Raw genomic sequence first — 15,290 nt, 5'->3', positions numbered from 1 at the left:
GCTTCCTCCCGGTATTGCTTGACACTCCCCTTTCCTTTCTGGCGTTTGAGTGGAGCCACCTGACAGGACACCTCCGGAGTAGGCGCTCAAGGCAGTCCTTTCCGGTGGTAAGACGCCTTCACCTTCCAGCTGGCGGCTCGACATTAGCGCTGAAGCAGCCAGGCCGCCAAACCTCGATATGATTCCAGAGCAAAGGCCGTCAGGAGGCGTCACCCACACGCCCTGATGGGGAAGTTGGGCGGCTGCAAAGGTCAGGCCTATCGATTTCCACCAGCCACGAAAAGGGCAGGGTTGCACCATATTAACGCGCATTGATTGGCAGGCTTGTCGGGCCACTTTCCGGGTTAGACTGCCAAGAGGAAAGGGCACATCTTCTACACCTGCCATTTAATGGTAAGTGCTGGAGGGTGGGGCTGGTAACATGCTACAGTAGCATCCCTCACGTGACGCGTTTCTGACAAGCTAGCCTTTCCATTAGCAATGTTCTCTCCAGCATCTCTCTCTTCACTCTCCTGACTCCCCCTATAGCTATACACTTCAGCAGAAAAGAAGTTAATTAACCAGCCCAACTTCCTCCTGGAAGACTCGCCCAGAGCCTTCCGGACACCTGTTGCCTGCCGTCTCATTCGCGGAGGAGCTCTGCATTCATGTACCTGAAGGCGACGGCAAGACAGGAGAAACTAGGTTCTGAAATGAGAAAGCCACCTTGAGGGGCCCCGGGGGGGGGGGGGCAGCAGCCATCAGACTACTTCCATAGTTCTCAAGGCACAGCATCCGTGTGGGACTGTGGGACTGCATCATCGCCTCGGCAAATTCGAGGGAAGGGAAGTGGGGCTACCTCATTGCTCACAAGAGTACAAAGATACTCCACAAGGACAAGACTGCACCAGACTGCAACTTCAGGAGGAAATCCTGTGTGTGTAAGCATGATTTTGGGAAATCCTTCCATCGATACCCACGATAATCCGGTGGACTGGGACCCAGGAGAGGGAAGCTTGTGTGCAATACTGCTCTGATGACGACTAATCAAATAACAGCAAACGGTCAGCGGCGAGGTCCAGCCAGCCTTGTTCACCTCTGACCTTTGACCTGGCTATGGATTCGCAGTTGAGGCAGAAAGCTCGGAGGTGCCTGTAGACCGACCGGCCTTAGAGACTACTCAAAAACCCGCAATTTACATTGAGCTGCTGCCGCAGCAGATTCACCTCGCTAGTGCTGCTGCCCTGGTCAGATTCCCATAAAAATTCCAAAAAGCTGTATTTGATTGTCTGAACAAGAGGTGGAGGAATCGCTCGGATGAACGGCAGATTCCAGATAGGCATGGTACCGTGGACATGTGGGCTTCTTCCTCTCATAACCCATGCGCCACTGAAGACCCCTACAGCACAACCGTACACTCACTCATCTACACCACAGAAAGTGGGGATTAAAAACATCAGCTACATCAGGGGACAGAAAGAGGGTAGAACATTTACTCGGAAAAGCCTGAACTCTAGTGGAATTTCACACTTCCTTGCCTCTCAGTAAACACGACAACTGGATGCATTTTTAAAATCATGAAAGATGCGTGGTTACCATCAAAGCACGGCTGAGGTTAAAACCAGCGTAGTTTACAAGCAGACTGCGAATAATCCTTCCCCTGAGCAATTCCCCTGAAGGCATGCAAGTTTCACCATTTGGGGGGGAGTTCCTGCTACTCTGACCATGGATGTGGAAGGCAGCCATTCCTGCCGGCTTCCTCGGAATCCATCATGAAAGCTCCCAGCTGATCCGGCGATTGCCATGCCGACGGCTTAATTAGCTTAATGCCTTCCTTGACTTCATGCTAGACTTCATCTGATCGTGTAGCACAGCAGATGTTTCATTCAGTTCATTACGGCTTCCAGCTAATCTAGGATATTGTGTTGTAGAAAACACTGACAGGAATAAAAAAATAAATAAAAATTAAAAATGGCCGATTCCGAACTCACTTTCATCGGACACACTTTCACCAAGGTGTTTTAATTATTTAAGCGTTAGTAGACTTATCAAAGAAATATGGCATTGGGCATATATCTCAAAACGTGGAGAGAGCCTGGTATCTGGTTTAACTTTTGGCCACTGACATAAACATACAGGCCGGCGTGGAGAAGGCAATCTGTCAGAAATCGCGCGTTACCATGATGGCTGCCAGTCAGGTGGGCAGTGGCGGACTCACCTCGAACTTCTGCCTGAGCTCCTCGTTGCCATCCTCCCCCTCGGGTGGGACTGGCACATTGAAATACTCTCCTTCCTCCTGGCTGAGCATTTTGAACCTGTGGGAAGGTGGGGGTCCACCGTTAGGGGTTCACCATACAGAGTTTGGGGCGGGAGATACGCCAAACAAGGACAGCAGATTAAACAGCGATGCTTAATGCTTATTTATACCTGTACATGGCCTATCCTTTATATCTATATTTCAGCAACATACTATAATTTTGGCAGATGATAACTACTGCAATAAAAAGCATATATGCAATGTGTTCTACATTTGTACTGCTCACACCCACTCATTGACACACACATACAGACAGAGCAGCGAAAAACAGGTTAGATTGAAGTAATCCAATTTCTTTAAGGTTAACTGCTGCTGCTGCATCCCCGTTATTGTCGCTCTGACCTTAAGCAGAGCCAGAAACATGCAGACGCCGTGTAGACATCAGAGCCTTGGAGCGATGGCCCGTTTTACAAGCCATTATCCAATAAGCCGGGCTCTCTGCGGTCAGAATTAAAGACGCCACCGGAGTTTATCTAAATGCGGGTGTCTTCTTAAGCCCCGCGCTGGGCGTGCCAAATTACATGAGGTCAGAGCGGCCCCGGATTTCCACTCAGCGCTGATAACACCTTTTATCAGGGGGGAGCAGGGAGCGTGGCTGGCCTGATAACACACTGACCGCGCGCCGTCAATCGCCGGCTCCCCGGATGCAACCACAGGCGGCCTCCGCAGCCGGCCTATTCAGGAGGTCCTGCCTGGCACGATGCAAGGAAACCGTTTACAGTGCAGTAAAGTGCTCCACTTTCTCGGTGCTTTAAGGATAAGTAATTAGGCGGGGGGCAAAAAAGAAAAGGCAGCTTGAATCGCAGACTCCCGCCCCAGCAGCTGCGGTCCGTTTCATTCATCTACCTTTGCTAGGGAGTCTATTCAGTACAGGGAGAAAAGCAGGGGCGCGGCCTGGACTGGTGGCCAGTCCATCACAGGCCTCACGCCCACAGACACTCACACAAAATCACTCGACAGGCAATTTAAAGATCCCAATCAGTCTAACTGCATGTCTTTGGCCTGTGGGAGGAGAATGGAGTGGTTGGAGGAAACCTGAGCAACGCGGGGGGGGGGGGGGGGGGGGGGTGTTCAAACTCCACACAAACACGTACAGAGTTGGGTGAGGAATCGAACCCCTAGCCAGAAGGACACTGAGCTACCAGCCACCGAAGCCCGTTTCAGACATGGTGAATTCAAATCCTTGTGGTAGATCCGTTTAGTGATTGTAAGTCACATATCACTGGCCCATACAAAACAAATAATAATAATAATAATAACAACAATCATAATAACAATAATAATAATAATGAAAAATTATAAAACACAAAACCTGCCAGTATTTACTGGGTTACAAATTACAGCTACTTTACAGGCCAGCTTCCACATGTGCTACTTACAGTAGGGAAATATCCTGGTGTTAATCACAGCTCTGAAAAACGACAGCTATGCTGGGGGTAAGTGAAAGAGCGCCTCCCTAAGGACGAGGCCTGACTGACGTTTATACAGCGAGTGCTCCATCGAGTGCCCATTACACACTGTAAATACTGGACTCCTATTCTCTCTGGCTGTCTGAATGGCAATTGATTGCTTTTCCAATGACAGTAATTCGGGAATCGATATGAATAGGAGAGGAGTGTTAATTGGCGAACGCATTCAAGCGGCTGCGTGATGAAATAGTGGATGGCAGCTCTAATCCTTGCAGCCCAACAAAGACTGTAAAGCTTGGCTCTTCTGATATAACAGGCGCTTATGCTGACGGTCCAACAACACCAACCATTTGGAGTGGATTAAAGACAATTCATATCAATAATTGAAAAAAAATCAGCTTAAATAGCATTAAGTTATTAATCTGCATTAACTAGACTTACTGTACATTTAATTGAAGTTTTACTTGTGCGATATGGGCCATATTTTACTGAAGGATGGCAAGTTAGCATGGGGGCATAGGAACTGGGGAGGGGGGGGCACATCCCCCCAATTTTTTTTTTATCTGGTTTCATTTATCCAAACCAATAAACAGACCTGTGCATTTAAAATATTATGTTGTGCTCCCCACCCACAATATCAGACTCTCTGCTTCGTCACAGGGTCATTGTCACAGTGACAGACATTTTGGGATTTAGATCACAGAGATGAAATATTATGCCTAACGCTACAAGCAAGGAGTGCTGAAATTAAAGGGGTCCATCCATCCACTCTGGGTCAGATCGTCCGCGGGGCTGCAGACCAACAGCCTGCTGCTCGACCAGCTGCAGGAGGCTTCACATCAAGCATATCCTGCCTCCTCATTTAACTCTATTGCACATGCGTTTGTGTGATGTGTACATTACACTGAGGGGACCAAATATCCCTACAATGTGATAATCTGTTATTTTGAAGGTTTGTATTTTGTTTGGTTACTAATGGTCAAGGTTAGGGCTGGGTAAGGGTTAAGGTTGTCAAAGTTGGGATGATGGTTAGGCCAATAGAAATAAATGGACAGTTCCTACAAAGACATAAATTTGTATTTTAATATTTTAAAAAATATTTTTTAATTTTAATTTTTTTATAAATTTTGTATTTTCTGATTTTGATTGCTTATTATATTGTATTGTTCATTTATACACTTTATGTGCATATGTGTGTATGTATGTATATATGTATAAATGTATGTATATATATACATATATAAATATATTTATATTTATTAATATTTATTAAACCTATTATATGTACAAATAAAACATACATTTTTTTTACATTTACCTTTATATTTATAAATATAAATCCATATTACATATTCATATTGTAGATTGTACATTACTGTATATTATATTGCTCAGTATATTGTTCATTGTGACTTTACATATTGTTGTTGTTTTTATACTGTTGTGCTTGAGAGACACCATCAACCGGAATCAAATTCCTTGTATGTGTTCGCTCACATACTTGGCCAATAAACGCGATTCTGATTCTGATAAATACAAATGCGTGCGTGTGGGTGTGTGTGTGTGCGCATGCGTGTGTGCATGTGTGTACTTGTGTGTGTGCACGTGCGTGTGCGCGCATGTGTGTGCATGTGCGTGCCTCCAGTATGCAAAGGGTGTAATCAAGCAATTCATCGGTTCCCCCAGCCGCTCCTCAAAACTCTGGTCCTCATTAAAACCCAACAGTGGTGCATCATCAGCAAAAAAAGTATGCAAACCAAATTATGTGAAAATGATAAAATGACCAGCAAAATAAAGGTATCTCTCTAAATTGCAGGAGGTGGTGGGATCACTAATTACTAATAGCTTCCAACTTGCACACTGAAAAAAGCTAAAGCTCCTTGACAATGCAAAACAAAAACCGCACACTTAAAAAGTACACAACTGTTAGGTATTTAGATACAGGCCCTCCTGAGGTCAACTGCTATGGAATTACATCAAACTTTTTCCCTCCAAAAGGAGCCTTCCAGGAGTAAGATTTAAAAGCACCGTTTCCATTGAGCTTCATCTCTGCAGAACCCTGCAGACTGTAATAAAATTATGCAAAACATAATGAAAAGCTTTCAAATGATTATGTGATGGAGAGAAGCCTCAGGCAGAGGCGTTCCACACAACTACAGAGCGCGGTGCTCTACGGTAAGGAGAGGTGGTCTGAAGGTGAGCTGGAGGCGGGAAACCATGCAAGGAGGAGGACCGAGGCGGGACCCAATGTGGCGGACGGGTGACACAACGCTCGGTGACATCATTGACTTTGCCGATTAACCACTCTACGTGTCAGGAGAAAGCTCTCCGGTGACAATCTATTGGTGTGAAATCTGGGTGCGGCGTGCGGGGAGCGCAGTACTTGTGCTGGGACCACACAGGGACGCGATTGGCAGGGGAATTTCCTTGAGAACAGACGCGTCTAGCAGTGGGAGGCGCAGGAAGGCGCCAGGCTCGAGACGCCCTGCATGGAGGTAAATCCCGTAGCCTGTTTCCTGTCCTTACCAGCCGTTCACTCCCTGCTTTTGCAGCTCAGAAATCCCAAATGACAGGGACCCCATGAAGTCATTCCGACTGGTCAGATCCCAGTCCCACACTTCCAAAGACAGCCTGCGGTCCTTGTCAGACTCCTTCAGATTGCTGAGGAACAGAGGCAGAGAGACTAAACCAAGGAGCTCTGGTGCAAACCATTCATGAGAAATACAGCAGAGAACGCTACAGAATACTTCTTTACTACAACAGAATGGAGCAATTATGAAGACTAAGCTCACAAGGTGAAGTTTTCGTTCCACGTAGGGTTGAGAGAACACTTAATTGTCTTGGTCTTCTGCTTGCTCTCATTCTTTGGATCTGGGATGAGTTTCAACTTGACATAAGGATCAGACAGACCATTGGGATCCATGGGCACAAGGTTCTTTGCCTCCTTAACTGAAAGAGAGAGAGAACAAGATTATAATGCAGACAAAACACAGTCTACCTCTCATGTGCCTCTTGTTATGTGGTTCACTGAATACCTTAGCCAATACTATTGGGTGAACAAGTGGTAGTGAAGGTCACATGACATTATGTCTGCCATTGTCCAAGCAAATGAGCTAATACAAGACCAGCGAAAATATCTCCTGCCAGCAACCGCAATGAATCCTGCACTGCAAAATGGATTCTGGGAGCCTCAGCCCTGCTGCTATGCAAATGTTTACCCATCAGTCCTACAATAATTTGATTTGCGTGATGCACCTCCTGAGAACCTGAGGGGTAAACCCATTTGTATATGATAAACATTATCAATCACACACTCTGGACATGCGACGCGTGTGACATTTGGAGGTCAATGACTGATTTATTTTTGTTCTTGAAACCAATGGATGCGAGATCAGAACCGTTTACGAAACAAAGGGCGTATAGGACAAGTGAGGAGTGTCGGGAATACTGCGGACATATTTAAGTGAATTGCTGGGTCCAGTCGAGGCATATTTCACAAATCCTGGTTGGGGCATTAAGAGCTTTTTGATGTTTTCCAGCTCACTTATCCCAAGCAAGGCCACAAGGGGGGTGGGGGTCTGGAGCTTATGCCAGGCATTATAGGGCACGAGGCTGGGGTACAGCCAGGCTATAAAATAATATGAAGAAAAAATATATATCATAAAGCCCCCACAATGAACATCTGTAATCAGTAAAGTCATTCACATTCCTAAAGCTGGCCGGTACAGCCCAGGTGCATTATTGTGACTGGCTCAAAATTCGGTGTGAGAAATGATTAGTTATTCTTTCAGGTTTAAAACGTACTGCAGTAATGAACATGTATGAGGACAGGTGGGATGAAGATGACCTTCTAAGAGAGAAAGGCAACTGCATTTCAATGTTAGCATTCCCACATTCGGGTACTGAGGGAGAGCTGGATGTGACATCCAGCGATAAAGTGCGGCGTGATGGATTAAAAACAGCAGCAGTGCGAGGCCACACGCAGAATCCAGCATGAGGACTTCACTGCTTCCTCTAGCAGACCATGCAGATCGAATGAAACAACTGCAAAGGGAGGCACTTAAGATAACACTCAGCAAAATAAGTCCCAGTTAATACAGTAACACTCGGAAGCATGCAAAAATGCTCATAATGTCATCCTTTTCAATGAAAAGAGAGCGAGACACCCTGTGTTTTCAGAGAAGCCAGCAGCTGGCTTGACAGAGAAGATGGCGCATGGACTTAAAAGGACGATCGCATCCTGAGACGAAGGCAATTGCTGAGGCACGTTGCTGGAGTCACACAGACACAACCTGATAATTCTAGATGTGTCCTCTATTGTGCCGCATGCAAAGAAGGTGGGGGGTGGGGGGGGACATCAATAAGCAGGAGACCCTGTCATAAATCCTTCCATAACTGATTAAAAGTCCAAACGCTGCCATTTGCCGGGGGGGGGGGGGGCTCTAATGCAATATAAACAGCAGTTTCACAATCAATATACAGTATAAACTAGTCACTGTTCAATGCCATAGGGAAATGTGTGGCCAATAGGAGAGCAAGTCACTGAGGCCTTGTGCTCATTCATAATAAAGCGGACTTTTCAGGAGACACGGGGTGGAATGACACCCCCCAGCCCCAATACTAAAATATTCCATAAGTTATATGTAAATGAACTGAAAAATCTTCATAATAAACACCAAGTAGCATTAAGGACCATTAAGCCAGTTCTAGGCTTTGAAATACATACAGAACTTATGACTTTGGATAGGTTTGGCACCCAGTTGCACCATTTGCTCTTTCCTCCATTAAACCTGTTGGGCTCCATCAAATGATATGAAATTGGGGAGAAAACAAGTTTGAGAACCACATGTTTAAAACTGGACCTAATCAACCATGTCGTTTTTGAAAAATTTACAAAATGCCAAAACACAAAGACAGGTTTTTGTATTTTTCAACTGTTTTTTTGTTATTTTTGCCTGTCCATAAATTATACACAGGTTATTAATTTCCGTTATTCAGCTTCCTAAAATTAATTGTAAAGGGGTCAGCTTTGATTTTAGGTATCAGGCATGTGTTTCTGACTTTTACATCTGAAGTTATAAGGTAATTATCCCAAACAGGCAACAAATGGCCTGTTCAACACGAACCCCTGGTGGAATCCATAGGCTTAATAAACATTCAAGTAAATTTCCATGTTAGTAACATTTGTTTCGTTTGAAGTGTAAACATCCATGGGTGTAAAAGCAGATCCTACATGCAGTCCGTGTCCGTCAAGCAATCATCAAGCCACCACAGCTCCCATAAACCTTTACTATAGTTTACCATTATACCCCTAGTTAACAGTAATTGGGTTGAGTACGAACCACGGTTTTGGGTTCACAGCTCAGTACAGCAGGGAAAACAATTTGTTTAGAAATTTATTCTTAAATATGCAAACACAAAGATTTAAGAACAGTTGTAAACCACAGGCAATGTGCCTGCTGACGTGTCTATAACAGATGCTTATTTGCATATTGTAAACATAAATATGCAAAATTAATCAAAAATATAACATCATAACAATTATAATCAACTAAATCCCATGTTGTCTACTAGCGAGTATGATTGCATATCTGTATAGTGATAAACACCCCTACAGCAGTCATTTTTAGCCCCGTCTGACTTTCCTGGCAAAAGCACTTTAGGGGTTTTCATGGGGAGACTAACTCGCAGAGGTTGTTCATGCCTTACTCTGGTCATAGATACGCTGGAATGATTGTCTCAAATAAGTTAGCACATTAGATGCGTTTCCAGCAACATAGCTAGAAAGACCTGGTTTTATTAGCTATTCTTTTCTCTGGTGTTGGTGAATTTTACTGAGAAATCAAAATGTTTCCAAACCGCTGATTAAGACGGTCTGTAACTAGCATTAGCCATAACCAACTCACATCCACAATTAGCATAATTTTTACCACGTTGAGCATCAACTTGTGAATTTAGGTTCCGCCTGTGTCAATAAATGTATTCATTCGTTCACTGTGTGTACCAAACTGGAAATGATGTACCGAATGGTACACCATGAATACGTGTACTGTTACAGCTTACTATTAACTATTAACAAAGGCAACAGGCAGCACAACCGTTAAGGACGCGTTAAAAGTCATTTATGTTAGCGACACTTCACAAACACCGTTGACAAATTGGCAAATTACATGCAGCACCACATGGTTTTAAGAGCAAATCCAAATCCAGACAGCAAACTGCAGACTTATGCAGCCCGTCTGCCGCTGCAGTCGAAATGGGCAATAAAAGGTTCGCACAAAGAACAAGGTTCTTAAAACCCTGGAGTTAATTTGCGGGACCAATTAAAAGCCTACGTGTCATTGTGCAAAATAATGCCTCTAAATGGGTATTAAATGAACCGAGGGCAGCCCAACAGCACTGAAAACACACAAGAATAATTCAGCTGTAAATCATTATTAAACTCCCAGATGACGACTGTAGGACTTACTCACAGCGAATGATGAGTTCAATTGTAGGCCGACACAAGATGCATTTAGCTTAATCTGCTGCTTCCGGGACATTCCGGGACATCTAAGTTTTGCTTACAGCCTCAAATTAATATGTGCCTTGTTGACTCACCCAGCATGCAGCTTACAGATTGCAAAGTTAACTCCTATGCTTTCATTTGTACTCTGCTTGAGACCATGGAATGGAATGGGAGAGCAGCTGTATTTTAACCGTCCCTGTGGCAGAAACGGGGTAGTTTTTTGCACATTCCATCACTCTCTCCATCTGAGACAAACACACATGCATATTTATGGGTGAGAGCAAAGCCTGGGATCAGTGCATGGGGTCGTCAGCCAGCATCCACAGCACCTGGAATCTTATTTTATGTGGATTGACTGTGCCAGTGTGTTTTTGTGTGCATTGGGCTTGTTGGGACCAGTGTTATTATCAAACTAGAACTGAAACGAAAACGGACAGCAAATAAAATAATTTGTGAAATGAAGTAAAAATGAAAACTATATTTACAAAACAAGTGGCAGACTTTAATCAGCAAAAAGCAGTGCCACACCACCAGCAACTTTTCACCTTGTTTATCCACAATATCTCCTGTTTTAAAGATGATGTGGTTTGCCAAGTTGTCCCTTTCTTCACTGCCGCTCCAGTGCTTATTGCTTCCATGATTTACTAAAAAAGTAACACGTGGCATGCTCCGCTAATCGAATTTAATAAACATGAGGATAGGCTGAATTTATACAGATTACTAACGTTTGGGTGTCGTAATATGCATTCTATTAATATTTTAGGCATACTACTACTTTGTTATCGAATTGTGGGCAAAAATAATGTTCACATTGTGCCGAAAAGCTGGTGTCCATTACCTATGTTAAATTAAACAGTCTATTTGATGTTCTGGAGGAAACTTAATCATTTAGATTAATCGACAAATTGGTAAAATAGTCAATAGATTAATCCATAGGAAAATAGTTATTAGTGAAAAAGGTCACATTTTAGTTTTAATGTACAAAGCAAATTCCCCAAAAAAGTAGAAAATAAATAGTTTGCATTTCTTGAAAACAAAATAAATTACAGTGGAAGCGATTCATAGTGATCACATATGTCTGAGAAATTGATCACTATAAGAGGATGATCATTATAACTGATTTTCCCCTCTTTTTTCTTTATGTCTCAGACAAATTTCCATCTAATTGACATTTGTATACTTATTACCCGCATATAAGGTCATAAAACGGACAGTATTTTATTTATTGAATTTTATTGACTCTTTCAAAATACAATATAGCTGTTTCAAATGTTTTTCAAATTACAGTGCAGTACAAGTTAAATTATGGAACTGTGTATAATTCAAATACACTATAATACAGTATGTTACTGTACATAAAATATAGCTTGCTGCTGCATCTCATTGGCTCATTTTTGGCAGTTTATCATAAACTTTGATGAGAAAATGATTTTCTTTTTCCCGGCATGTTTTTTGTGCATGCCGCATAAGCCTCAGGTAGCTAACCTGAAGTAGACAGGGTATCGCAAGGCAAAGCAGGCAAGTAAAAAAAAGAATTACCGTGATTTCTTCCATATGTTATGTATAAAAAGACCCAAAATGAACGCAGTAAGTAGGCTACTATAAAACAGAATTAAACAGTATTTGTACAGGAATGATTCTGTTCCAAGCTTTTTGATCCATATAAGCAGTTTGATCACCATAAGCGGTTTTCACTGTATTTTAAATATTGCTAGTGTTGAAACCGTGGTATTACCTTTGGTACCTTTTCCGCACTGTTTACATTTGATCTCTTTTTGTTCGGTGTCGTCTTCACTAAAGCCACAATGTGTCTAAAAGACGGACACAGCATTTTCCTTTGGTACGAGCTGCTGGAGTTGCTCAGTCGGCTCGGCGTTTGAGTTCCCCTCTAAAACACGGAGCGTGACCTCACACTGCACAGCCCCCCCCACCACACCACACCACACACACACACACACACACACGCACACACACATACACTCATAGGCTACTACTGCTTTCCGGGACTTTTCCCAGGACAATCCAATATTTCACAATTTACGTCTCTTGCCGTCTAGACTCTGAATGATGTGGGTCAATCATTGTGAGATTGATCTCTAAATGCTGCGCCCGGCCGTGACCCACTGAAACCGTCGCTAATACATGGCCACTATTCCAGACAGAGTAACCAACACACAGCACCCTGGGCCAAATTCCCACCCGAGCATTCCTGACCAAGAAAGATTATCAGGTTACCTTTGCTGTTCATATCCCTCACCAAATGCCTACCACAGCAAACCAGAAGGCAGAAAATATCCCACTTAAATACCATGTACTGTAGCATTATAACATACGGTAGGAATAATGTAACGGACGACGGGTCTTAGCTGTTGTAATACTCAGGCAAACATTAAGTGATCCTCCAGACCAGTGTTTCCCAATGCGGTCCTTGGGCACCTGCAGACACCTCCCAGGTTTCTGTAAGCAAAAATGTGGACTGTCTGGCAGGGAGCTGGGAGGAAGCAAAAACATGGACCGTCTGTGGGTCCCCGAGGACCGGATTGGGAAACACTCATCTAGGAGGTTGGGAAACAGCGCTCTAGACTGTCTGCATGCTGTATGCATTCAATTACAGCCACATAATTCTCAGATTGTAGAATCAGGCTATTAGGTATACTTGCTTTTTATTGCAAACAAACTGGACACTGAGCATATGAGCAGATGTGTACAGATATTTTCTTTTTATAAACAATTATTCTTTTACAAGGAATGCAATGATAACACCTTACTTGCAGAGCTAAAGACTAAAACCAGCACATATATGTAAGGACTCCTGCCTCCACCTCTGTAGCATATAATGCAGCTCACATTATCAGTGGCCCAGGTGCTCAGGTTCCCAGCATTTTACAGCTTGGGCAGAACTAGCGCTGACTCTCGCCAAGATATCTTGCACATTGAGCATTCATGCAATATTCATCGCCAATCACAAAGCTCCATTTAATCAAAAGGAAACAGAATCGTCATGTATATTTAAATTCCAGACAAAGCAAACTTAATTAGCCTTTAACAAGGGCCACAACTGGATTTGTGGGTAGTGAAATGGATGGATGGAATTAGCCATTATTTAGGGCTTCTTATCTGCAGACACCGGGTATTAAGGTTTACCTGCCGTGACTTTACACTACAATGCCTCGCTGCTTTGACAGATCTGTATCAAACCAGCACAGCTGCCCATCACGGGCGAGGCCCTTAAGACTAACATCTTACTAATGAATGAGTCATATATTCAAATATACCGGGCAAAAATGATCACGGCTATGGAAAGAGTAGACATCTAGAGGAGTGTTTCTCAACCTGGTGCTCGGGGACCCCCAGGGAGGACAGGGAGCTGGGAGGGAGCAAAAATTTGGACCATCTGCAGGTCCCTGAAGACCCGCTCAAGAAACACTGATCAAGAACAAGTAGCCATGTGATTAAGACTGGTGATCGCAAAGAGAATGAAAAGGAATATTTTATGAATAAAAAGCATTACAGAAAGGATCAAAGTGGTCAATCTAGGGAGGACAGGAACTGTAGTTAGAAACATGGAAACCCTGTGTCACCGACTTCCTTGCAGAGTAACTGTTGATCCCAGACAGGCTTGAAGTAAGTTCAGAAATACGGCATGTTAAACCAGCTAAGGATAAAGCCTACAGCTCAGCTGAGAGTGCTGAATCTCCTACTGCTTTGTAAACATGGAGGTATTCAAACATCCGATCAACAAGCTGTGTAAATATCGCCCCCTTGTGGAAAGTTAAAATGCTATGAGGGCCAAGCACACCCCAAATTTGATTCCAGAAGCCAAATCTTTTGTTGCAGTTAAACAATTCTGATTTACAAGAACAATGCCCTTGCTGTGCAGCAAATATAATACAGCTGAACACATTTAGCTAATTGTGCATTTGAGTAAAATGACACACAAATGAGCCTGTCTGTGCCATTATCTGAGCTTTTCAGGATGTCATGGAAGGAGTTGCTGTGGGAGCCGAGCTCTGCACCCTCTAAAATAAGCTAATGCCGCCCCCTAGTGCTAAATATTGAAAACTGCTTCAGTAGCCATTAGCATCACTCGGTCCACCATGACTCCATATTCCCTCACATACTTAGCAGCTGCTGTTTGATTCACATTCAACCTCAATTACACAATTAAGACACACATTTTTCTTTATTTCATAATTTCACCATAAGCCCATTTTTTAAAACCCAGGTCACCAGAACCTCTTCCATAACACCCAGGGCACAGGGTGACGTGCATCCCGGACGGGATTCTGGCCCAGAAGAGCCCCATGATTATTTTTTGCGGCATATTTTAAGTCTCATATCAGGTTATGGTTTCCCAAGGGTATAAGAACAGCAGCAAATCAGAGGGTTAACTGCCATCCTGTTAGCTGGTCTGGACCACAATAAGGACACACAGTGAGCACCACAAGGGGGTGCAATAAACCATTAATAGACCCCATACCCGTTTACCAGTATGTAATGGCTGATCTAGATGTGTGTGTAAATCAGAGCAAGATCTGAAAAAGATATTTTTTCATATTATTTAAAAAAAATAATAACCAAAGTCCTTGTGAGGCTCCATACCAGAATCTGAAAGATTTCAGCCAGCTCACCAGTGCTGATGAGTATACTGTCATGATGGGATTATTGTCGTGGTATTCTCTTCATTTGTGTGCAATCTTAATTTACTTTGATCTCAACCTCTTCACATTAACCTTCACTCCCATGTTCAACAGTGTTATGCATTTATTCTGCCACTAGGTGGGAGCAGAAACCTACTATTCTGTCCTCAATTACTATGCGAGACCTAGGGAGGTAAACAGTGTGGATTACAAATAAAAAGCATTTTTACAGAACGACAGTGGAAGGTGCTACGTCAATTTCACACCTCTCTACAGCACCATGAAAAACCACAAAAGCCAGCTTTTCGATGCCCAGCAGTGAATTTAAAAAGGTGTTATGTACAATATTCATTCAGGTTACATTCCGGTATATTCACGGTTCATATGCTACTTTGTCAAGAGATAATAAAATAGCCACAACTCGTGAGTTTGACAAG

General features: G+C 43.3%; 1 protein-coding gene across 2 annotated transcripts in view; it reads right to left on the bottom strand.

Annotated features, from left to right (window-relative positions):
- The window catches only part of LOC111845521 (protein kinase C beta type), a 96,067-nt gene that overhangs the window by 30,340 nt on the left and 50,437 nt on the right, over nucleotides 1-15,290 (bottom strand). For both annotated transcript variants that reach the window (XM_023814998.2, XM_023814997.2), the window contains exons 6-8: nucleotides 6,498-6,654; nucleotides 6,232-6,366; nucleotides 2,198-2,294 (exon numbers count right to left, since the gene is read on the bottom strand). In XM_023814998.2, coding sequence (XP_023670766.1) covers nucleotides 2,198-2,294; nucleotides 6,232-6,366; nucleotides 6,498-6,654 — 389 coding nt within the window. The remainder of the gene's footprint in view (nucleotides 1-2,197; nucleotides 2,295-6,231; nucleotides 6,367-6,497; nucleotides 6,655-15,290) is intronic.

This window comes from Paramormyrops kingsleyae, chromosome 5, assembly GCF_048594095.1.
Source record: "Paramormyrops kingsleyae isolate MSU_618 chromosome 5, PKINGS_0.4, whole genome shotgun sequence".
Taxonomy (NCBI): Eukaryota; Metazoa; Chordata; class Actinopteri; order Osteoglossiformes; family Mormyridae; genus Paramormyrops; species Paramormyrops kingsleyae.
The sequence above is the reverse complement of the archived record's forward strand: the minus strand, read 5'-3'. Positions and strand labels throughout refer to the sequence as shown.